Here is a 26,053-nt window from a genome sequence, read left to right on the forward strand (position 1 = left end):
AACCAGAACTTTTACAGGGAGGGTGCACGTCGAATGAAATCGGACCATTGATCTTTTTTTTTCAAGAAAGCAGAACCAAAAAAAAAAAGAAAAAGGAGATGGTTGAGCGGACCTTAAGCTTTTGGGGGGGGGGGGGGGTGCTAGGGGGCTAGTTACGGCCCTGTACGAATTTGCAGTTTGTTTCTTCTTCATATTCAGCTATTGCCTCATTTACATTTTCTAATGTCTTGACAAAACCTTTTTCATACAAATCCTTGGTAGAAGTCATTTTAGAAGTCCATTTTTTCGCTCATTATTCAGAGTCAAGCTTGAAATCGTACTGTGATGTTGACAGACTAATTGAAAATTTCCGCTACATATTAATCAGCCAATGAAATTCCGAAATTTTCTAAGCTTTCGTTATTTTTCCGCATATACTTCGGAACAGTGTCGTAAAAGAAGTTGCTCTTCATTTCTTCTTTGGGATTCCTGTGGAAAACACATACGGGATCTCGAAGTGGCTGCCAGGCAACGAATCCAGCGGTAAATTCAATATGGCGCCTAGAGGAAGAGGGTGGAAGTTTGATTATTGGACAAATTAAACTCTGAGTAACTTTGAATATACCTTTAATAATGCTAAATATCCACAAGTATATAACGAAGAAACATTTGAAGTACATATTTTGTTCGCGTTATGTACCATCATCCAAGCAGAGCTGCAAAAACCGGCCGTGTTGTCGCGAGAGACGTGAGTTGTTCAGATTGAATTAACTTAGTTTGTATATATTTGTTTTTGCGTAATATCAAACAATACTAGCTTTGTTTCAGCTGTTTGAATTAAATTAGGCCTTATTATTCTATATTTTCTGTATTTCAGGGTATTAATTTTAGTCTGAACTATAGCTTGCAAGCACAAGCTTCTCCTGTGAGCGAAAGGCCGTCCTCAAATCTAAAGGTACGTTTTATCTGCTTTCTAGAACTACCTTGGTTATGTTGATAATCATGTTATTAATAAACCTTGTTTTGTGTTTGAACAAGATTTTATAATATAGTTTATTATAAACTCAAACATGCGTAAACTTGATACTTCCTTGCATAGTATTTTACAAAAGAGAAAAGTGGTATAATTATTTAATATTTTAATAGGCTTAAGCTTTTATTGCTAGTTTTTTCTTTATTTCATAACGTTGTTTTCGCAGAATTCATTTTAATTTTCTTGAGAAATGTTAATGTACTAAAATTTATAATCTGCCTTTAAAGGAACCAATATAGTGCCTCTTTTTATTGTTCTATATTCCATAAACTTTTATTGAATAAAAATACCTCCCTTTTTGGGTGTTTGCAGATTTGAACAACCCTCCCCTAGATTCCTCCAATCTTTTCCTCTTCTAAAAATGCATGCTCCATTAGCTCTCAGATTGGAAACAGGGCAATGACACAGTATCGTCAGTCAGACCAGGATCTAGTGCAGAGGCAAGCCTTGGTAGAAGTGGACGGTTTAGCCTTACTAAGTCTCCTTTAGAAAATGACAAGCTTCGGGGAAATGAGAGATCTTCATCTGTTCTTCGTGAGTACATAATTAGTGATCAGATAGACAAAACTGTATCATGGCTACGATATCATGGCTTATGATCAAAATTGATGGTATTAATTATTAATAATTTAATCTGTGAGTTATAGCTTACTTAGGCCAGCCTAGAGGTTGTTTCAGGTGAATGACACCAGATAAACCAATGAGGGTGCTAAAAATCATATTGTTATCCAATTGATTTCCAGCACATAGCCATCAATATCCCAATATGTTGTATAATTTTTACTGTAAGAATTTCATATTTATATATTATTAATAACACAACATAGTTCTTTTCTAAGATAGTGAACGTAGTGCATTGTGGTCTAGCTGCACTAATGAACCTTGTTAGTCCAGCTCAAAAAATACCCATTAACTTTGTATTTAACATTTTCATTCCATTCGTTGCATTTATCTGTTTCCATCATTTCTTAATCCTTTTTTTATTTTTTTATAGAGTATTCCCATTCAACCATGGACACTTCCCAAGATTCCCGTCAAAATTTTGCCACTCCGTCATTTCGAGAACTGAACAAGATCCAAAGGCAAGTCTTCCAGCCATCAGTGTCTGTTGCAAATGAGAGTTCTACCTCACTAGCTGCTTCTCATAGCCAAGCAAATCAGGGTCTGGTGCCAACAGATGATGAAGGGAATTCTTATCAGTTAAGAAATGCTTTGAGTGCTGGCTCACAAGCAAGAGTTACTGATAAAAGCCAAGTCTTTTTACCAGGTAATATCTGTGGTCCACACATTCCAGATATAGTTGGGTTGCAATTTGTAAGGGAATTAAGGGTCTTTTGATGGTGTATGAATATTCAATGAAACTACAAAGCAGTCAATGCACATCTACTTTTTGGCTCTGTAAATTGTAAACTGCATATACTCTCGATAGTTGTACTCTCTTGATCTGTGGTAATTTTTAAATTTTTTGGGGGTTCAAGTGGGTCCAAGTGCTCTCATTGGCTAGATAAATGATTGTTCACTCATACTTAGCACTTTTTGTGCAGTTTATTGTTCTTTTTAAGGAAGTTAAAAAAATTTGTGTCGAAAAGTATTAAGAATTTTTTATGGTCAGAAATATTGAATTTAACTTTTAATCAGTAAGAATCAATAGATCCAATCCACTTTTTCAAGGAAGAAAACAAAAGAAAAGGGATTATATATGCATAAATGGAGAAAACCCCACCACCACTACAGTATATATATTTATATAATTTATATTTTTTACTACATACCACTACAGTATTATATTTTAATAGCCAAAACTCTCAATACCAAAAACTCAAGCTATTCTATTCCTTTGTAAAATTCTATTTCCTTGCATTATCTATAGATCAAGGTAATTGTAGATAAATTATATTTTATTCTGCATTTGTTTATGTAATCTTTTCCCTTATCCATTGTGCAGTTCGTATATGTAATAGGACTACATGCTGTCCAATTTGGAAATAATTGGATGAAATAAATTCTGAGGACTGACAAAATTGGAAGAGGTTAATTGACTGAGTCAAATTTTGCAGTCAGAGGAATTTTTTAAATTCAACTACTTCTAAATTGGACAGACATATGGTCCCATATATTGCAGATTGATTATATCATCCCAAACTATGCTAGACTGATTCCATAAGTCATAGTTTTCTCTCGAAAGAATGCTAATGGAAATGATCCAAAATAATTTGAACAGGAAAGAGAATTTGAAAATAATACGATAGTTGCTCATATGGGATTATGGAAGGATGATAGAATTAAATTGATCTAATTCCTCTCATTCTAAACAATTTAGAATCTACATTAGACTCTACTCTTAGAACATAAATAATTCATATAAAATACTAGGATATCAACCATATGGTATTGATAATAGGATTACCATGATAGATTCTGCTCTTTCATCCTCTTCCTATTCCTAACTTTGAAAGGCAGGCACTTAGTATTCTTCACCCTGGTGAGCAACTGACATTTGTATAATCACAGACTGACTTTAATAGCTGTTCTATTGACAACAATACCATGTTCACCTCATGAAAGCATGTTTATTTTACGACCATGATTTGGATATTTCAAGACTTTGTTCTGTCTATCAGCTCGGAAAAAAATAGTAGTATTTGGTGATCATTTTCATCTTGATTGAGTGCATCAGAATCTTATTACACGATGCCAATATTGTAAGGTAAAAAGAAATGGACGGCCGATATGTTAACTTAGTGACTTACAAGATGGTCTATCCTGGTAAAACTCTAGGTAAAGTAGTCATATTTTTTCTTTAAAATTCTTTTGTCAATGTGTTTCTTTCCGTTGTATTCATCGTAACTATTCTTCAACAATTCTTATTACATGTCGTGCTTTATTTCCCCCCTTATTTTTCGTTTTTGAAATTTTCCATGTACGGTTTGAAAATATTACTATTTAGTAAAATCCTGAATTTTTTTTACTGTTTCTTCCATTTTCATTTCTCTTCAAAATTCTACAACATTTTTTTCCTTTCTTGTTTTCAATTTCAGCCTTTTGTCTTTCCGCTATTCTTTTTTCATGCTTAAAAAATACGCTCTAAAGTTAAATATGTGGATAGCATTTGACATGAAGATATCAGTGCAACATCGGTTGCTATGACATTATGAGTATTAACTGAATCCAGCTTAGAGTATAATATGACATACTTCCGTCAACGTTTTTACTTTGATAGAATAGCTGGATTACCGCGGAAACCAAAATAATTAACTAAAGAAAGAAGGAAAGAATACTCTCATTTGTTAGGCTTTTGTTAACGTTGCTTTGGAAAAAAAACTTGCTTGATAAAAACAACAACAACGACCACAACAAAAAGACCAAAAAGAAACCACAAAAAATCGAGCGAAAAACGACGTCTTCCTACTTATTTTTGTGAATATGAATTGTTGTAAAATAACACTGGTTGAATATTGTCTTTGACACCTTTCTGTGCATAGTGAAGTAACCACTCATCACCAACTTAGCAAGTAATTTACACTCTGTATTTCATTTTGTTTCGAATATTTGCTTTTACATTACGTATATCTATATTAGACCTCGAATTTTTTCTTCAGCAATTTTTACCTCTAAATCATATTATTGTCGTCGCTGCTGCTTTTGTTATTGCTGTTGCCGTTGTAGTAGTTGTTCAGTGTTTTCTTTGCTTTTCATTGGCCGATAGAGTTGTCTCGATGATCGTTGCTTTTTATTCTTTTTTTATGTCTCCCCAAGCCTCTTTCGGTCACCATATAATCATGATTTTTCCATATTTCGGCGCTCAATTTCCAACGCTATTCAAATAATCTTGAAATCTCCGGTTCATGCATCCAGGCCATCGCGTCTGTTCCCCCGATTTTATTAATTATCGGAGATCGTTGCTATTGGCTACAACGCTGATACACTGGTCACCGTTTTTGTATGAAGATTACATTTCTGAAACTTTTACAGCATGTGGTCACAAAACTATGGTACTTCAGTTTCCTACTTAAAGGAGGTCTTTTGTAGAATCTGTTAATAGGGTGTCTAGCTGTGCTTATCTCACTTAGCAGAATTTATCTTTTTATGTTTCCAAAAACTACAATTAAAAATAAGCTTCAATTTTGAATTGTTTTAGTGGCTGTATTTTGACGTTATTTTTAAGCTTTTATCAGAACCTTTTCCTTTTTTGTTCATTTTTTTGTTTTATTATATTTTTGTTTTATTATTATTATAATTTTTCTAATTTTTTCTACTTTTTTAATTAGAATTCTAAGTCGTTTTCCTGGCATATATCTTCACACCATTTCTGCATATCTAACAATGCCGACTTCCAACCGCTTCCCATTGTAAAGTATCTTTAAATAATACATATCTTGCTATTGTATTATTCTTTCTAAGCAGCAGTTTGCGTATCCGTCTTGAATATCATCATTATTCACTCTTAAGAGTATGCCACTTCAGAGTCTTTCGCACTAAACTTTTTCTCGCAAAATCTGTAACTTGTGCTGTGGAGGAAAAAAAACAATTTTGATCTTTCTACGAGGCGTTTCTTTTGGAATGGTCTTGCTATTATTAGATGTTGGAAAACCTTCGTATTTCTAATTCTGTCTGGTCGTCGCGAATCGGACATGAATCCGTTCTATTTCCCATCATGTTCTACTGCATTCAGTATACTTGGAAGAGGTGGGTTGTTGAACTGACTTGACAACTAAAGATCTTAGTTCAATGATACAGAAATTATTTATTAGATAAATTAGAGACAGAATGATGGTTTGCTATTAATTTTTAACAATTTTCAAGAAAATATTCAGATTTTATTCCTATTTTTATATTTTTATTTTCACTTACTATTCTTTTTACCATTCAGTTTTCATTTATTCCCTTCCTTTTTCATTATCATTCATATTCTCCTATTCCCATTTTTATCAAAATGCGTTCTTTTACTCTTCCAGTTTTTTCATTATGATTTAAGAGAACAAATATGCATATGTGCCCGATTGAAAATGAATTCCTGGGGTGCTTTCGATGTCGCAGCCGGCCAACATGGGGTCCACCACTTTTGTCCTTTTATTTTCATGGAAGAGGTTGAAAGCGATCTATACATGTAATTATTATACAGTTCTGCAAAGTAACATACCCGACATGCACAAGAACGCACAAAAATGTGAGAACTTACAATGCTAGTAACAGTCGAATGGCTTTCCGTCTAAAAGAACGCAAAAAATATGATAACTTACTATGTTAGTAACAGTCGAATGGCTTTCCGTCTAAAAGAACGCACAAAATATGATAACTTACTATGTTAGTAACAGTCGAATGGCTTTCCGTCTAAAAGAACGCAAAAAATATGAGAACTTACTATGTTAATAACAGTCGAATGGCTTTCCGTCTAAAAGAACGCAAAAAATATGAGAACTTACTATGTTAATAACAGTCGAATGGCTTTCCGTCTAAAAGAACGCAAAAAATATGAGAACTTACTATGTTAATAACAGTCGAATGGCTTTCCGTCTAAAAGAACGCAAAAAATATGAGAACTTACTATGTTAAGGATGGTGGGTACAGTTGTCAGCGCGCACTTTTACTGCGCACATTACGTAATCCACAGGAACTCCAATGTTTTCAAAAATATAAACAACAAAGCGAAATAAATGCGTGATCATTGTTGTAATCTTTTTTCTTTAAAAAAATAGCAATTTTTTCATGGGTGTCTGTATGGGATAGTTTAATTGTACTATGAAAATGAAAATGAATGTTGTGAAAAGGAGAAAACGACGACAAGATGGTAGATTTGTCAGAAATAGAGTACCGGTGAAGACAAAAATTAGACGAAAAAGATCACAAGCGGCGGAGAAACCTGAAAAAACACAAAATAGTAATTGAAGGAAGGAGAATTATTGAGTTAGATTACCTGATGGAGTAGTTAGAAAGAGGGTTTAGTGAATGTAAAGAGGCACTTAAACTTCATAAATTGATCGACGAAAAAAAGTTTGGACTTGGTAGTTTGTTTTACATTCAATGCGAATACGAGGTTTTGAACTCCGTTTGCTCGGGAAAAACTCACTTAGTTTCTTCTATGAAAATCTTGAGTCTTTATTCAATTCTCAGTTATCCCTACAAGGTTTTCTTATTGCATTCTCTAGAACAATTTAGTGACCGTTTTCTTCCAGTAGTTCTTGCAGTAGTCCGCCATGTTTACCATCCCATAATGCAATGCTCAACCACGTCTCTCAGGGGAGGGGTGGAGGAAATTTGTAACCATCGCTGGAAAAAAGCTTGAAATCTGATATTCAAAAAATCATAACTCCAAAAACGCATGGCGACCCCAGTTTTTAATTTGCTTGGTATGTTTTGTAAACACTTAAGATAATTTTGAATGTACTATTTCAAAAATAAAAATAATTCTGAGTAGTTTCTTTTTTGATTTTGTGTTTTTGTCCAAAATTGAAATTTTACCTACTTTTGTGCAAAAGCAGAAAAAAAATGTACTTTCACCTTTGCAACTTCAAATCTTTTTATCAATATGAAAAATATTCATGTTTAAGATTATTTTAGACAATATTTCGATGTACTTAAGCCAAATACAAGGGATATGTGATTTTTTGAAGTGCTTCGAAATGCGCTCACGTCATCGGGTCTTTAATGACAATTATCTCGCTTGGATGCGTGGGGACCTCCCAATTTTTTCACATTTTTAGATAGCCCCTTGGGTACTCTAAATAACTGACACAGTTTCATTCAAATAAAAATGGGTCGCGAACTGTACCCACCATCCTTAATAACAGTCGAATGGCTTTCCGTCTAAAAGAACGCAAAAAATATGAGAACTTACAATGTTAATAACAGTCGAATGGCTTTCCGTCTAAAAGAACGCACAAATTATGAGAACTTCCTATGTTAGTAACAGTCGAATAGCTTTCCGTTTAAAAGAACGCACAAATTATGAGAAATACTGCGTAACTCATAATTACACAGCTATATAAGATGTTTAGCCGAATATATTCAATGCAAATAGTGTGTATCTGTTGACTGATAGCATTGCTTTATTGTATTGTTTATCGTTTTTTTAGGGGACCGTGTGATCTTTGCCGAGTCACCATCAGCACCTGGTGTTCCTGTAGTGTATAGATTGCCTGATGAAAGACAAGCTAACCCTGATAGACTTAACTTAGACAGGTATGTTATAACACGACAAGTGTTTACGAAGTTTAAAAAAGAAGTCGTAACGACCTCGTGGCGCATGGGAGTATGGGTTTGACGCGCGTGACGACAGAGCGTTATAATGTCGTCCAGATTGCCTTGAACCACGAGGTCATTACAAGTCAAAGGAAGAGTCATGACGAACTCGTGGCGCATAGGATTGTGGGATTGATTGGGGTGATGTCGAAGTCTTCTAAGATTGACGCGGGTGATGTTGAAGTCATCTAAGATTGAAGCAATTGCTGTTTTCTTTTTCCAGACGACGTCTAACAGTTTGTCCACTTCTAGAAGGAGAAGAGAATTTACGACTTCTAAACTTTCAGCACAATCTCATCACAAAAATTCAACATTTATCAAACCTAAGAAGACTGATCTTCTTGGACATCTACGATAATCAGATAGAAGAGATCGCAGGACTGAGTTGCTTGAAGTCTTTACGAGTACTGATGCTTGGCAAAAATAGAATACGAAGGATTCATAATCTAGAAACTTTGACCAAGCTAGACGTTCTTGATCTACACGGAAATAGAGTAAGTAATAGTTGTATAAGATGAAATCCAGTTCAAACGTTTATAGTTCATAGATTTTTAGCCAATCAGAGTGCGCGTTAAACTTGCACTTCGCTACACAATTCTGCATATTTATCATAATTGTTTTTTTATTCACTGTTTTTGTTATATTTGTTTATAGATTAGTAAAATCGAGAATTTGAATCATTTGAGTGAACTCCGAGTATTGAATCTCGCCGGGAATGAGATTCAACATGTGTCGAATATCAGTGGAATGACGGCGTTAGCAGAGCTTAACCTGCGCAGAAATCAAATATGCACTGTGGTAAGGCACTGTTCGTATATACCTATTTAAAAAAGGTTGTCCGAGCCAAAGGCGATAAGCAATAGCAGATAATCAAAAGGAGATTGTTCGAGGGTCATGAACAGCCATGCCTCGTGTTTTGTCTTTTTTATTATTCTCCTCAAGAACACGGAGGATAGTGTTGACATATACCCAGTGTTGTTTGTAGTCGACGTAACAATTTTAAACACCTGGATTATTAGTGTTTAGGCGTATACACATAATTCCTTTCCATCTTGGAATGACCTTTTACCTATCTCCTTTGGGTTTGATCACTTTTTTTGAATTAGTTGTTATACTACACATACTTAGCACTCACGACAGTTGATGTGATAGGACGTTCATTAGAAGGTGGGGGGCGGTACAATAATTTGGGTATTTTAGTATATGAATACTTCAAGGAGAAGGATCAAGAAGGGCAGGACGTTAGGGAAAGTTGAAAAAGGTGTACTTTAATTTATACCAGACCCTTCTTTTTTTTTTCTTTTTTCTTTTAATCTCTCCAGACCTTTCTTATAAAATCTCTCTTGTCTAATACTTCCATAACTTCGATTGCCTAGTTATTGATCTGACCTTGCACAGTGTGCTGACACAGGAAACCCAAACTCTAGTTTAGCTAAGTAACAGTCGGATCTTATCATAAGTCCAACTATTACTTAGTCAAGCTAGAAAAGATGTCCGCGCAGATTTATATTTATACCCGTTGTGAAAAATCAAGTATGGTAGAATTTATTGGTATCATAAGTGGTAAGTAAAAGCCTAGGATGCCGTCCTTGGGCGTCCTGTGGTATGACGTCAAGACAGTAAGAGAGTTTCTGATTTAAGATTTTTTTACAGGAGGAAGTAAATAGATTGGAAAATCTTCAACGACTTTTTCTAAGTTTTAACTGTATAACAAGGTAGGCGTCGTTCTTTCAACTATGGTGGTTGATGGTGGTGGGTTTAGAGGTGATGATTAATAATGATGATGGTGGTGGTAGTGACAACGATGATGGTGATGGTGGTAGTGACGACGATGATGGTGATGATGATGCATGATGGTGATGATGGAGGTATTGACGATGATGATAAAGATGGTGATGCATGATGGTGATGATGGAGGTATTGACGATGATGATAAAGATGGTGATGCATGATGGTGATGATGGAGGTATTGACGATGATGATAAAGATGGTGATGCATGATGGTGATGATGGAGGTATTGACGATGATGATAAAGATGGTGATGCATGATGGTGATGATGGAGGTATTGACGATGATGATAAAGATGGTGATGCATGATGGTGGTGATGGTGGTATTGACGATGATGATAGTGATGGTGATGCATGATGGTGGTAATGGTGGTAGTGACGACGATGATGGTGATGGTGATGCATGATGGTGGTGATGGTGGTAGTGACGACGATGATGGTGATGGTGATGCATGATGGTGGTGATGGATGGTAAGTGACGACGATGATGGTGATGGTGATGCATGATGGTGGTGATGGTGGTAGTGACGACGATGATGGTGATGGTGATGCATGATGGTGGGGATGGTGGTAGTGACGACGATGATGGTGATGCATGATGCATGATGGTGGTGATGGTGGTAGTGACGACAGTGATGGTGATGCATGATGGTGGTGATGGTGGAAGTGACGACGATGATGGTGATGGTGATGCATGATGGTGGGGATGGTGGTAGTGACGACGATGATGGTGATGCGTGATGGAGGTAGTGACGACGATGATGGTGATGCATGATGGTGGTGATGGTGATGGTGGTAGTGACGACGATGATGGTGATGCGTGATGGAGGTAGTGACGACGATGATGGTGATGCATGTTGGTGGTGATCGTGGTAGTGACGATAATAATGATAATGATGATCGATGATGTCACATGTTTACGTTGGAAATGGTGATGGTGAGGAAAACATTGTTTGATGGTGATGGTAATAGTGCTGATGGTGGTGCATAAGACAATGATAACGATGGTAATTAGAAGGCGGATGGTAACCAAACACTGCTACTATTAGTACTGTTAGTGACGATGTTTATTTATTGGTTTCAGTTTTGAAGACATTTCATGTCTATCGCAGTCCCCCTCGATCATCGAGCTCTCTCTGGATGGCAATCCATTCTGCAGTGAAAGTAGTTACAAGCAAACAATACTTAAGCATGTCACGTGTATCAGACAACTAGACGTGAAGAGAATCACGGTAAATATTCCCCTATTTACTACTCTGGCGTCCAGAGGTTATTTTTCTCGCTCTGACGTTTACTGTTTTGGCGTGAAATCTCGCTTCCTTGCGCCTTGGGCCTCTGGAGTCAAGGTTACCTATTTACTCCTTAGAATAAAACTACAAACTACCCATTGTGTACTTATTATATACGGGGGGGGGGGGGGGGGGGGGATAGATAAATGAACGAGATTTGCCTTGATTGAATTTCGCTTAACCAGAACTGCCTTACCCAAATGTTTCGTCCTCCTTTCCCCCTTCTAGCAGTAACAAGGAGTTCTCTGTGTGGAAAGCTTTGGACTTTCCTTTATGTGTTGTATATATGTTTTGCAAAATAGTAAAGTATAAATTCGTGTATATCTACTTGGTTTCAGGAGGAAGAGCGAAGAATAGCTACAGTTATGGCGAAGAAAGAAGAAGAAAAGAAGCGAGAAATCAATAAACTCGCCATCCTAAAGGTATATATCATACCTTGGTTTCCATATTTCCCATTTTTCATATTTCATATTTCTCATTTTTTCAGTGCACTTCTTTGATAATACTCTTCTCACTCTTTTAACTGCTCCATGTTTTCCTCATTTGACCAATACTTCCACTTCACTCAGTTCTCAATCTAACTCTTTCACTGTCATTCTAAACAGAACTTAAATTCCATTTCTTGCTTGCTGTCGCGTAAGCAGATCAAGGTATAGATATACTTGCATGCCTTCTGAATTCTGCATGTCTCTCTGTTGTCTATAAGCCTTTTCATAGTTTAAGAATCGATTCCACTGCGCATGCGATTTTATCCCGAATTTCTATATTATTTTGTCTAAACCTTCTTTGTTCTTAATTAAACAAAAGAAGGTGAAAAATTCGGGATAAAATCGCATGTGCAGTGGAATCGATTCTTAAACTATGAAAAGGCTTATTGAAATAGAAGATATAGAAAACGCGCGGGCGTGATGTGTGCAGTCATAAAACACGCAGGGGTTTGCACAACACAAGAGAAGTGTTATAGGAGAAGCACGACGCCTAGCGTAGCAAATGAAGGTATTCATATATTGCATGCCTTCTGAATTCTGCATGCCTCTCAGTTGTCTATTTTACTATAGCCAATGGGATAAAGTTTGGTTGATGCGTTGTGTCCAATTCAAAAACCTTCGACTTTTGCCAAACTCTTAAACGACCTCTGGGCTAACTCACTGAGCGAATTAGCTCGTTAGGTTTTGAGTAGGTGTCCGAGAAAATGCAGGTTTCAAACCCCTGTTTTTTGAGCCACGGTGCTGGCTAACTCTGGTGTCGCATGTGAGTTGAGGATGTTGCTAAGACCCTTTCCGAGACAGCGAACATGGTGCATTGTGGTCTAGCTTGGGTACAAACATTTTCCCAGGTTAATCATGCCTTATATGGTGTTGTTTATACCCAAACAAGACCAGAATCAATACATCTTGTTTATGGAACTCAGAAAAGGCCTATATTAAGGTAATCATTAATATAACTTTCTTTGGATTGATTAATCGATGTTTTAGGAAAAGCGTCGTATTGCAATCAGTAACGCCCAGAGGCAATGGGAAGTCGCACAGCTAAAGAGCTCTAGACAAACGTAGGTTGATTAAGCTCAGTAATTCACTTACAGTGACTATATCTCACTATCTCACTGCAACCCATTGGTTTACTTCCTAATCCACTATTGAGCTTTTTTTTTTTGCTTTATCAGAAAAAAGAGTTTACAGTAAAATCGCTCATATAGATATTAGGAAAATTGGAAAGTTTCGTGAAGATTGTCCCAAAATGCACTTTAATACCTACTGGACCCAGTTTTCCCCCTCAAACTCGGAATGGGTAATAGCAATAGGTTGCTATCAATAGATGTCGCTTCCGGTAATAGCTCTTTTCTGATGGCTTGTAGAATCCTGGAGGTTGTTTGATCTCTTGTTTTCTGGTTTGATGTCGTGAAAATAGTCAAATACAATAGTTTGAGGACTTATTTTGATATGTTTTGACTTAGTATCCGCTAGTTGCCCCCCAGTCAACCGCTTGTTTGCCCCCCAGTCAACTCCAAAAGTCACGTGATTGATAGTAAGCAATTACTTCTGCAAGGAGATTGAACAGAAGTTAGCAAGGACTTTAGGTGCAACACACACTGCATGAATTTTTGAACCTTACAACTTTTACAAAGTAATGCTTGTTGGCCGGCAAATTAATAATTAGAAGTTGCATAAGTTGCTTGATATACTGCGCAGATAAGCTCAATTAGATATATATTTCTTCGTAAAATTTCGTGTTTAAAAAAATCATATCTTCAATAGTTTGCGTGCGATCTTCACGCTAAATTTCTCAGTTTTACGTATTTTGGTATGACAACTTTGAATATGAACTCCTTTTTCAAATCAAACAAATTTCTCTACAGCTCGACGTCACATGAAAAACCTCAACACGTTACCATATAAACAAACCACTATGACTGTATGGCAATATGAAAGTAGCAGGAGTAGGGCGGGATAGTGTAGGGAGACAGATTAGTCATTACCTATTATCATTAATAGTAAAGTTTTGTTTGATTGGTTCCAACAGTAATCCTAAAACTCTGTCGGATATTTCGTCTTATCAAAATGATGCTAATGATGCTATCAAGTAAGTACCGTTTCTTCTTAGACGCATAACATATTACTTTATCATGCACAGCTATCATGTACTGTGGTCCATAATTTTCGACTGGACTGGTGGCAAGCGTCTCTTATTCCTTTTATGAATATTTCTTTTTTTCCCTCTGTTCCTCCCTCCCTCCCTCCCACCCTCTCTCCCTCCCTTCCTCCCTTCCTCCTTCCTCCTTCCTCCCTCCCTCCCTCCCTTCCTCCCTTCCTCCTTCCCTCCCTTCCTCCCTCCCTCGCTCCCTCCCTTCCTCCCTCCCTTCCTTCCCTCCTTTCTCCCCTTCTTTTTCCCTTTTTCCTTACTTTTTACATCCATCCATCCGTGTATGTTTTCTTTCTGTTTCTCTTCCTTGGCTTCGTTTCGTTCAGTCATTTTTCTTTCATTAATTTTTTCATCCCTTTCATTCTTTCATTTTATCCATTCTTTTTTTTTTTTTCATACAGGTTGATAGACGGTGACTCACTTAGTATATGTCACCTGGCTGAGTTAGACGGCGATACATTATATCTGTACGGTCCAGGATCACTGGATGCACTGGACAGGAACTGGGGCGCACAAGCAGTCAATTCTGTCTTGAACATGTCAATCAAATTTATCAATTATGATACAATTGTACCGTACTTCAGTAAAATAAGCACACGCTTCCCTTCACTTGTGGTAAGTAAATAACAAAAATAATGGTCCAAAATAGGGAGCTTGTTTTATTGCAGATTTAATTATTGGGTACCTGTAAATATGGGACCTGTCGAAATCCCTTCTATCGAGTCCAGCATGATGACAATTGTTTTAAAATAATCCTTATCTACAAAGCGCGCAATGCTTTGGTGTCATAGTTCTAGATTTAGCAATGGGCCTTTTTCACGCGGCAGCCTTGTTGGTTGGAACAATAGATTCTACCGCGCGTAGCCTCGCATACAAGAGTTTGAGAATAAATTTATGCGGGCGAAACAAAGGATTTTATTCTCATGAGGATAAACATGGCTGCCGTGTGATAAAGGTCCATATACCGTTTTCTTAAGTTGCGTGCGCATGCAAATGTAGGGAACTTGACGGGCTACGATAACAGAACAGGAGCTTATAATGATACTTTTCATACATTTCGATGATTTTTTTTTTTTTTTTTTTGATAAGAATTCATAAAATTGATTATTCTCCTCTTCAAATAGAAAACTGGCTTCTCAATTTTACTGAATTTGCATTTATCAATTTTGTGGCCCGTTAAGTTGGATGCGCACGCAACCTTGAGAAAACGATCTATAACAATCATGGATCATACAATTATTGATGACATGGTAGTTTTAAACAACAATTTCTTTTAGAATTTCAGTTGTAGTCCTTGGATGATCTACATAATTCTTTAAATATATGCATTAATACACTCGTGTATTTCTCTAAAGGGCTTAATATTCACCGAGACTCAAATCAACAGCCTACGACAAATCAACGCTCTTTGTTCACTACGAAAACTGGATTTTCTGACCATTAACAACGAGGGGAACCCAGTCACTAAATATACGTTATGGAAGCATTATACTCTGTTCAGGCTGTCGCATTTCTCTCTTAGCAAGATCAATGACATCGAAGTGAGTATTGTTTCCTTGACTAATATTGGGTTGAGGAGAGGAGAGGAAAGGAGAGGAGAGGAGAGGAGAGGATGAGAAAGAGAACGAGGAAAAGGACTAAGAAGGGAAAATGAAAGCTAATGAAAAGGCTAAAAGGAAAAACGAAAGGAAAGAGAAAATCGAAGTTTTCTATCCTTGCCGAAGAAAATAGCTAGACATTTTTGATGCAAATATCATTTATCTGTTTTCCATATCTTCAGATAACAGCGGAAGATACCGTAATAGCCGAGAAGCTATTTGGCAGTCTTGCTCATCTTACAACTTCTCAATTACCTCAATCAAGACTTCTGTCTCTTTTAGGGGATTCAAGGTACACTAAACATATCTACTTCTGTTACATTCTTTCCACGTTCTTTCTTTCTTTCTTTCTTTCTTTCTTTCTTTCTTTCTTTCTTTCTTTCTTTCTTTCTTTCTTTCTCTTTTTTATTTATTTTTGATGAACCTCTTAGGGTGTAATGTTTCATGACATGTGTCATTCCCTAGAGTATTATTTCTTTGTTTAACGGTTGCGCATGATAAGACACATGAATATGGGTACAACCAAAGCAAAGAATCTTATTTTCATGAGAATGACACGTGGTTAGAAATAGGATATCATTACGCCCAAGCTAAAGAGGTCTTTTATAGTTTTGCTTTATATTTTCACAGAAGGAAAAATACTGACGAAAAGACAAAGAAATCAGAGGGAAAACATGAAAGGTTTGATGGTTTGATTTTATTATATTCACTTTCCCATTTCATTTTTCTTTTAGTTCTCTTAATTCTATTTATTCTATTAGTCTGTATACATATTTATTTAGTCAAATTCAACTAGTAGTCTATCTTGAATGCTGCGTCCTGATTGGATGAACTACAGCTTGGCTATAAGTTATAGCTTACTAATGGCAAAAAGTGCTGGCTCTGAAAACCAAGACATTAAATTTAACTTTAATTCAAAACTTGTTTGCATTTATATATTTAACCGACTAGAGTGCAAATAATATACCCGTGAAATAATTAGGATGAAATAGGAGATAGTTAGCGCTTAATTAGACAAGACATAGGAATTCAGTGAGATTTGACAAGGGCACGGGCGTTTACTAGAGTAACAACTCAATACGCAAATGAATAGATACGAAAATGCGAACTCGTAAAGTTATTCTTCGATTGCACGTTACGTCATCGCGGCCATGTTGGTGCCACCATCGTTAACGGCACCACAATGGCCGCCATGCTTTTGTCTTTTGACTCTCTTGGGAATGCTTGCAACCCATCAATACAAAGGAAAAGCATTATCTGTTTTCACTTCCATTTTTCCATCTTTTTATTCCACTGTTCATTCTCCTTTTCCCTTTTCCCTCCCAAGGACGTCTTCAGCTGAGTCAGTCGGTAGAGCTGGACTACAGTACTGGTCGTCTGATATTTACACGAAGAAAAAAGAGGTATTGAAAGCATGCAAATAAATATTCCTTCCTACCAAGCATGCTGTACCAAAGGTAACGAAATTGCATCAAATGTATAACCCATTTTATATTATTAATTCCTAATGATCTAGGAGGCAGACGCGAGGAAAGCATTCGCCCATAACTACATGAAAGAGATAGTAAACGAAACGTTAATAATCGAGCAAAAACGAAAACGTCTGGACAAAATACTACCGACTCTTTTTAACGAACTTGTTGAAGAAGCCTTCGATGATGTGGTCAATATGGACTCACAAATGGTTCAGTCACTTGAAAAGATAAAACAGAACAAATAACCGGAGATCAGCTTAATAGGCCCTTTGCGGTTAACGGTCACGTGTCTGTATTGGTGAGCAAATGTTTTTATTTTATTTTAAATTGGTGATTATTTTTAGCTACTTGTAAAGAACTGAATGAAACGATGTGTAAACAGTGTGTTCGGAAATTCTGTTTTATTACGATCTCTGGAAACAGGTTGTAGAAAGTTTGTTTGCTCACCAGTATATTTCACCCATAGGAATCAAGATGTTCATTCATTTGCTCTCAGTGAATTAATCAGCACGTGATTACTGAGCTGCAAAGGGCCTATTAATACTGGTTCGTCGTTTCATACAGTGACAACTTGTGGTGGATGTAACCTTGGTTTGGATAGACGAGTATGGGGAAACAACACAGATATAAGACAAACGTGGTTGACAGGCACCGATTTTTAGCTATTAGGAAAAGCAGCTACCATTCTTCAAGATCCTTTCTAAATACTTTCCTTAAAAGAGATTAAAACCACCTTCATATTCAACAACTCCTCTGCTCTCATCCATTCCTGAACAGCCGTTGTACTGTGGTTGTCGACCAGTAACCACGAAACCCCATTCAACTATTAGAAAAAGCATACTAACATTCTTCAGGATACTCCCTAAATATTTTCCAGAGACTGAAGAGATTACCTTCACATTCAACAAACTCCGGTGTCGTTATCTCCCTTAACAGTCATGGTTGTTTTGTAGTGGACTAACGACTGTGTCTTCATCTTCCTGGACACCCGTGGTATTTGGTTTGTTTTGGTGCATAGAACGCGAATTGGCATTGAACCTTCCCCCTTTGACGCCTTGTTTCCCAGTATCTGACCACTCCCTAAATCTCCGGTCGTTCTGGTTCCTAGGAACTCGGGGAAGACGTTGAATAACATTATTTAACAAAATAGATCACTATTGCTTTGGATGGATGATGTATTTTTTTGATATACATACACGATACATACACAATACACGTTATGAGCACATGAATAATATATATTATAATCTCACTCATATCAAAGATGTTTTTATATAATAAAGTTTAAATCTTTGAAGCCCTACTTCATTATTGTTTTCCCTACATAAATTGCGCATTTTCTAATCAATAGGGCGTTTGCATGTAATAGATCAAAAACGAGTGCGAGTGTTTGATCAGGACATCCAAACACCGAGAAGATATATATATTGAACGACAGCCATCATTTCCTGTGAACAAAGTAATAGTTTGCATGATGGCGTCATTTGATTCCCACTACCATAATGCTTCGCGAATTTTCTTTCTTATTTAAATTTGTAAGAAGTCAATGACGCCATGCAAACGTCCTATTAGTACTTTGTTCACAGGAAATGATGGTTGTCGTTCAATATATATATCTTCTCGGTGTTTGGATGCCCTGATCAAACACTCGTAACAGCCGTTGAACTTTTTATCTTTTTTCAAAGCCTACTTGACTCACGATTGTGTAATTCTAGAACAATACTAAGTAGTAGTGGATTTGCTAATTCTATCAATCCTGAAGATGAGAATTCGTTTCACCTTTGAAGAACGCTCATTCTGAGATAAACATCGGCAAGGTTACATGTAAAATCAAATTAGCTTTAATTTGCCGCAATTCACTTTTAGAGTGGTTTTCAAAAACCAGTGAAATACACTTTAGCGTATTACACTTTAATACACTTTATTGTCCGCATTTTCTTTTGATTTTCTTTTGTGTTTTCGGTGCATTACAATTTATTACACCTTAGTTATTACACTCTGTTTCACGGGTTTTTGAAAACCACTAGAGGCACTTGAGGCGTATTATAAGATTTATCTTTATCCACTTTATTGTTTCAACCAAATTCCAGATGGTTCGAGGAGTTCAATATTAGCCATTCCGGGGTCGAGGAAAAAACTGGATCGAATTGGCATTGTAGTGCATTGTGGGACTGTTTTAGGGGACAGGCCGTAAGTTAGATTGTGAGGGCCGTAAGTTAGATAACTCTCTGGGTTAATACGTTACCCTCTTTAAATAAAGTTTATTATCGTATTGTATTGTATCGTATTGTACATATTTCCAAGATGCGTCTAATTTGTACTGCAATGACCCTTTCAACTAGGATTCCTCTTGTGATGAGTTTATTAGCTTGAGCAGGATTTTAAGGAATAGTCCATGCTTAGCGTGCGTATATCCAGTTCTGGATGCACGCGGGGGGTTGCTAAGCACGAAAGAAGCGTTAGGGTCGCACAAAGCGTAGCCGAGTGAAATTCTAGCTTGAGTGCTTAAGCAACCTCTCAAGTGCATCCAGAACTGGATATACACACAACTAAGCATTGTCCTTTGCTTTTATAACATAGCAAAAGCGTAAAAAAATGTAGGTTAATCTGTCAAAAAACATTCAAATTTTGTTCTAACGAAATCTTCATTACATAGCGTGCTTTACTCGATCACGTCGGCGTGCACCATACATTTCTGGATGCACGATCGCGCACGCTATTTAACCAATCAGAGCGTGCGTTATATCATGGCTATGTTATAATTCACTTTTGTTATTGGTTGATTTTCCAATAAGTATGCGTTTGTAATATTGATTGATTGCCAACCAAATACATGCTGGCACATTTTCCACTCGTCTTCATAATTTATCAACCTCTGACATTTCACTTCATTAGTGAAATACAAGCTACTAAAAATCTCCATGATGCCACCTTAATCTAACGGTTTAATTAAGAATATCAGGAATTCATTAGTCTCTAACTGGACTAATCCCTTTAGGGACATTCAACATAACTAGCGGCATCCACTTCACCTTCTAAAGTAGTCTCAAACATCTAATGGTGTGTTCCATAGTTCATCGTCAAGATTATAGAATAGTTGGATAAACTCCATTTGTCTAGACGCGCCCTGCCCTTCTACGTCAGACTACGCCCACTTTTGACCTCCTTGCATTTGAAATTAATTCTCTATATAAATAACATCTAACAAAAGCAGATTTTTCTAATTTAGATAGTACAGCCATCATATCTGATGGCATTTTTTGATTCCTAGGTGTTCTGTAAAAGTTTATATTGATTTCTTTATAAGTACTTTCCTATAACCCTTGGCATCTGTCTCTTTTTGGTTCTTGCGCATGTTTGCAAGGGTTATAAGCTTGGTCTGCCTTGCAATACTCCTATAGTCATATCAAACTATTGCTGGCACGCACTTTATTTGTTGGGCGCGTCACTTTAGTCCTAGATTGACCCAACTTTCATTCTTATCTTCCATCTCCTTTTTTTTCTATTCATTTGTCTAACCTCTCCCTTTTTTTGGTTGCGTCACGCTTGTCCTAGATTGACTCTACTTTCATCTTTATCTTCATTCTCCTATTCTCCAATTCTCTATTCATTTGTTTAACCTCGCATATTTCTCAGTAGCGTCACGCTAGTCCTAGATTGACCCACTTTCATTCTTATCTTCTATCTCCGTTTTTTCTATCCATTTGTCTAACCTCGCACATTTTTTGGTCGCGTCACGCCCTGTCCTAGATTGACTCTACTTTCATCCTTATCTTCAGTCTCCTATTCTCCGTTTCTCTATTCACTAGTCTAAGCCCATTTATGGTCACCATGTGTTTTACAATAATCAATCGTCTATCTCCGTTGACACTTACCCATCGTTAACCCTCAGATAAGAGATTTCTAGATTAATTTTTTGTAACAGACATCTACCAACGAAATATTTCAAGCGTCTGTAGTCTTTTGTAATGCAAACGCTTGAGCGAGAATAAATAGCTCTGAAACCCAGGGTAGATACCATGCGGAGAAAGATATTTACTTAGCATTGTGATAATTCTTTTGCTAGAGTGCATACTATAAACCCGTGAATTTTTTGTAAGAAATTGCGCAGTTTTACGCAAATTAGTAAGTTCAGTAGATCTACAAAACTTTGCACTTTTTTGTGCAATTTTGTTAGTTTTTCACGGATATATTGTATGCACTCTAACAAATGTCAAGTATCTAACTTAGTTATGACCCTGAATACGAAGTATATCAGCAATGTGTCTAGAACTCTCCATACTATTTCAGAGATTTGTTAGGGCGCAGTCAAGACATGCAGGGTTTAAAAATCCAATGTATCGTAATGCGCGCGTCGAAAAAGTCATGCATTCAGCTCAGTTTTGCACTCTTTCTTATTTACTCGGATTCGAAACGTTTTGAAAAACCCTTTTATATCATTTGCTTCAAGTATTATATATCCCATTTCATTTTTCTATACGCAGTTTCTTAGACTGATTCCATAAGTCGTAGTTTTCGCTCCTTTGTTCCTGGTGGTCGCAAAAAATATCGACAGAGAGCGATCGTGCCGACAGACTTATGGGATCAGTCTAACAGTTTCTATAAAGGCGGCCTGATATCTTCGGATTGTGATGTGGTGGCAGCGTTGGGGGACAGGGAGGGAAACTAATGTATATTGAAGTCAGTCAATACGAAATGGACTAATACCATTTTTTATCTGACCTCTATCCGAACGCCTTCCAATCATGGCGTCAATTCAAAGGAGATTTTCGTTAATAAAATAGACTGTCGCAGAGGCTACACCTTTTGGCTCACAGTCAGTTGAATGTGCCGTTACTCCAACTTACCACCTCTGGGAGAGAGGGGTCAGAAACGTTTGTACACTACTCAGAGACTGAAGAAAAATACATTTGAGTCGACCATATAGCACCTTACATCTCGTCACCTTAGGTTGAAAACTAGAGATCTTACTTTAGTTGTCTTTTAACTAGTTAATTAATTAACCTAGACATGTCAAAACGCTTGAAAGAAAAATATTACATTTAATTAGTTTATGGTAATGAGGTATTTCAAGGTGGTGCAAGCTAGCACTTCCGGTCAGGGCCTTAAAAGATTCACAATTGACTTCCGGTTTCCGATCTTTTTAATGAGATTCTTTGTTATCCTTGATATGTTTGGTTAGTGTCTGAACGATGAATGATATCTCGATAAACTGTAAAACTATTACTAATTCTAAAACTGCTATTTATTTCTTGTATTTCAAAAACAATGCCGTGAAATTGCGCGCATCAAAATTTCAAAATTGAATCCGAGGATAGTGTTATTTGCCTTTTTTTTTTCGTCTTTATTTTTTATTATTTTATTTTATTTTATTTTTTTCTTTGTTTTGTTTCTTTTCGGCAAATATATACTTTACAAAATGTTTTTTGTCATGTATTATAATCTTAGGATAGGATCCAAAACGATGACGACCAATCCTTTGAGCTCTCAACTGCGCTGGACCCTTAGAACGAAGTCGTCTCAAATTTCATCATAATAAAGCAGGGGTCACCAAAGGTGTGACATTTCTACATGATATTCGTTCATTTTCTCTGAATGCCAAGAATCTCTGTTTCTCCCGCACCACGATCAGATGACTGGGACATTGTTGGGCTGTATTGAGAATGGCTGTGCGTTAAGATTCGTTTGAGGATTTCTTTATCCATAACTGTGTCTCTAAATGGTAACTCTTGATTATCCTTGATTAAAACGCGCACATCGAACATCGAACACCGAATACTTGGATTTATCGCTACGTATTCAAACTGTCTTCGATCGCAGCTTTGCCAGAATGGATAATTTCTTCTCGACGCTGGCTCCAAAGAGGAACAGCCTGTGTTTATTATGGTAAACTTGTGCGAACTTTATTCAATTACATTCCGTCTGATGCCCGCTCTCTCCTTACTCAACCATGGTAATGTATCTTTCCTGTATGTTTTTCTAGGGGGATATTATTGGCCGTCATAGCTGTGGTTATTTGTGAGGAAACTCATGCAGACTCGCAGTTGAAGGTAAGCTAGACATTTTTTTTTCACCACGTGGGTGTAAAGATTTTATCCGATGTATCAAATCGGCTCATTCTGAACCAACGCGCATGGATATGGGGTCTTCATCAGTTTTCTCTTAAGGAACATATCCTAGTGTTTTATTGCTCTCCAGCGTCGTAACTATTCACTACAGTCGTAGATATTTTCCTAATCAAAATACTTGAATGAAATCAAACGCAGCACGCCATAATCCGTCTATATTACAACTAAACGTTTGCGTGAGTGCGTTTACACTTTGTTATCTACTCTATACTCTGTGTGATAGTCGAGAAATCAGAAACAGAGTCCTCAACTAGCTCTTCAGGAACCAATCGTTACAAAATGAACATATATTTTTGATTAGTGAAAGGGTGGATTATGCTAAAATGTTGCGATTCATGACTTCGTTTGACATTGTAAAAAATATATATTTACTTATGGTTGATTATTCGATAAATACTCCAAGCTCTAATTGATTTTGAGACTTGATCAGCAATTCGAAACTTAGAACCATTCGCTGAAGCCTGTTTGTGAAACAACTACACAGTTTATGTGATCCGTAAGTTCACAACTAGATCGCTAGCATCCGCAAAGGTCAACTTCTTCCTTCCAGTTATCCTTGGCTTCTTAAAAGTAGGAGTGTAGTCACTCCGGAATCTCACCGCCTCGTGATTAATCAATGATAAAGCAAATTGCGCGCGGTATGTAAATATCTACACTCAAGTGAGTAGTTCTCTAGCGACTCAAACTGAGCGCCAAAACATTCCACTTGCGTTACCTTAAATACAATGTAAACATCGGGTCCAAGGTATTGATATTCCTTTGTTGACATTCAATTAGAATTTTAGACCAAAAGACAGGAAAGAGTTTATGTGACCCCGACTGTATGACATTTTTTTCATGTCTGCAATCTTTCCACAGCGATAATTTGTTCACTCAAGTACACAAGTATTTAGATGTTTTCTATAGATTAAAATTTTTTGGACTTCGAAGTAACATCACTATATATCTGCGCACAAACATGACTAATAATCAAAGCATCTTAGAAAATATATTTGAAGAAAAAAGGGGTAATCGTAATGCGCGCGTCGCTCTAGAACATGATGGCGGTGTAAGGGTATTTAACTCTGAATGTCATCAACGAATTTGAATCAATATGCTTGTGGATTGTCTAGAAGGGAATGACCTATGACTGCATAAGTCAAGAGTCTTATTTTCTTGACGTGTGGAAAATCATTCAATTTTAGATGCGCTGCTATTTTTAGATACGTTTTTTTGTTTGTATAGTTTTTGCTGTTTTGTTTTGTGTTTTTTTATTTCAGTTTGAAAATTGTTCTTATTACTTTAACTAGATAATACAACAGTAATTACTTTAAAGTATGCTTAATTACGAGATAAGAGAAAATTAAAATCGCATTATTATGTTAGCGCTGAACCACGAACTAGAGGAACCATTTCTGTTTGCCGGACTCTTTCTAGTTCGTCCTAGATATATATATCGGACAAGTGCAATCTTTTTTCAGTGCAACTCTCTTTAGTCTAGTCAGGTTGCTGAGGAAACCACGCGTACAAGTATCTTTACATCACATGATATCCCTTGATTATCAAATTATAAGTGGACTACATTGTATAAGTTGCAAAGACCATTTCGTACGGTGTCGCTGACTATTATTTAACTACTGTTGCGCGTTAAAAGTTAACGCGCAATCTAGGTAATTAATTCAAAATTAAATTGCACCGAGGTTTCCTGTTAAGAAATAGAGGGACAAAAGTGTGACGCGGTTATGGATTTTTCGCCAAATCACAGCGCGCGTTACACTGTTTACAGAAACATAAGTGCAATAGAGAATAGAAAAGAGGATAGGGAAAAAGCGCGCCAAAAATACTGCGCTGTTTCCGACAATAATTTCAATTCTTGTGACAATGACCGTTTTCTCTTTTAATTCGATTTCCTAATCGTTTTAAACCTCTTGAATCCGAAGTTCCCACTCGAGGTTCACTCAGTGCGTGTCACAAATCGTACATTTGCTGCGATTACTAAACAGGCATCCTTGTCTAGTCGACATACGTTAGAGCAATCCAATACCTTTTGATTTTCTTAATTTGTCTAAGCTGAACCCAATCCAAGACTAAGTATTTCAAATATTTATTCAGACTCATGTTTTCTTGGAATAGGTTTAGTTTATATTATGTCTCACGCGTATTGATTTTAGTTTCTTTCAAGATATATCTTTTGATTTCATGATTGAAAGATCCTTATGAAGACTTTGACGAAAAGTTGGCCAAATCGACACTTGAAGACGGGAAGCAAAATAAGGTCTAGACGAGAATAATCCGGAATAAATTCACGGAAAGATAAGCCAAATAATATCTTAGTTTAGTCGAGAAAAATCTCAAAGCTCAAGTTGGAAAGCTAAAACTAATATCAAGTTTTTATTGATGCTAGCCTCGGAAAATGAGAATCTATAGTGAATATGGTTATAATGGTTTATGGTTTAAGTTTGTGGTCTATGAGGCCAGGGCATAGATGTATGAGATTCTGATGTGATTTTTATCGATTGTTTAGTAAAAACAAGACACCCTGTGTTTTAAGGTTACACATCGCCTCAAGCGTTTTTTACACTTTTGGCTTATCGCCTTATCCATGTTCATAATGGCAATAGATTTACTTATGGCGTTACTTTAACCATGGAATTCAGGATTTCCTGGTAAAACGTGTTAAATAGGCAATGGAAAACACGAAAATACGACAAATGAACTCGACGCGATTAATGATATGATGTTCTAAAACCAGATTTTGTGCAGACGGCGTATTGATCTGTACTGATCTCGTGCGCAATGTTTGGTTAGGTCGCCGAATCATGCCTGATGTAGTAATTTTTGAGGGGAAAGGGGGGGAGGGGAGGTGGGGGGGAGGTAGAGGAAGGACGATCAAAATACGGATT

General features: G+C 36.7%; 2 protein-coding genes across 3 annotated transcripts in view; both read left to right on the plus strand.

Moving 5' to 3' along the window:
- Positions 1–337: 337 nt before the first annotated feature.
- On the plus strand, positions 338–19,315 carry LOC116301889 (leucine-rich repeat-containing protein 49). 2 transcript variants are annotated; one of them, XR_016121175.1, is made up of 19 exons: positions 338–727; positions 857–934; positions 1,390–1,546; positions 2,007–2,279; positions 8,086–8,191; positions 8,475–8,745; positions 8,906–9,049; positions 9,905–9,966; positions 11,126–11,273; positions 11,669–11,752; positions 12,806–12,879; positions 13,851–13,910; positions 14,372–14,585; positions 15,326–15,511; positions 15,751–15,860; positions 16,199–16,249; positions 16,896–16,971; positions 17,085–17,341; positions 17,510–19,315. XR_016121175.1 is itself a non-coding variant. In XM_089037130.1 (18 exons), the coding sequence occupies exons 1-18, from the start codon at positions 674–676 to the stop codon at positions 17,286–17,288; spliced, it is 2,352 nt and encodes a 783-aa protein (XP_088893256.1). In that variant the 5' UTR covers positions 338–673; the 3' UTR covers positions 17,289–19,315. The 2 variants fall into 2 exon arrangements, 1 of the variants encoding a protein (XP_088893256.1); XM_089037130.1 differs by having other exon boundaries at positions 17,085–19,315.
- A 3,309-nt stretch (positions 19,316–22,624) lies between these two features.
- The window catches only part of LOC116301886 (hemicentin-2), a 79,422-nt gene continuing 75,993 nt past the window's right edge, over positions 22,625–26,053 (plus strand). The window contains exons 1-2 of the mRNA XM_089037134.1: positions 22,625–22,929; positions 23,027–23,093. Coding sequence (XP_088893260.1) covers positions 22,874–22,929; positions 23,027–23,093 — 123 coding nt within the window. The 5' untranslated portion in view covers positions 22,625–22,873. The remainder of the gene's footprint in view (positions 22,930–23,026; positions 23,094–26,053) is intronic.

The sequence above is a fragment of the Actinia tenebrosa genome, unplaced genomic scaffold (genome assembly GCF_029948245.1).
Source record: "Actinia tenebrosa isolate PJP-AT-01 unplaced genomic scaffold, QUT_ActTen_1.0 PGA_scaffold0__85_contigs__length_37466705, whole genome shotgun sequence".
Classification (NCBI taxonomy): Eukaryota; Metazoa; Cnidaria; class Anthozoa; order Actiniaria; family Actiniidae; genus Actinia; species Actinia tenebrosa.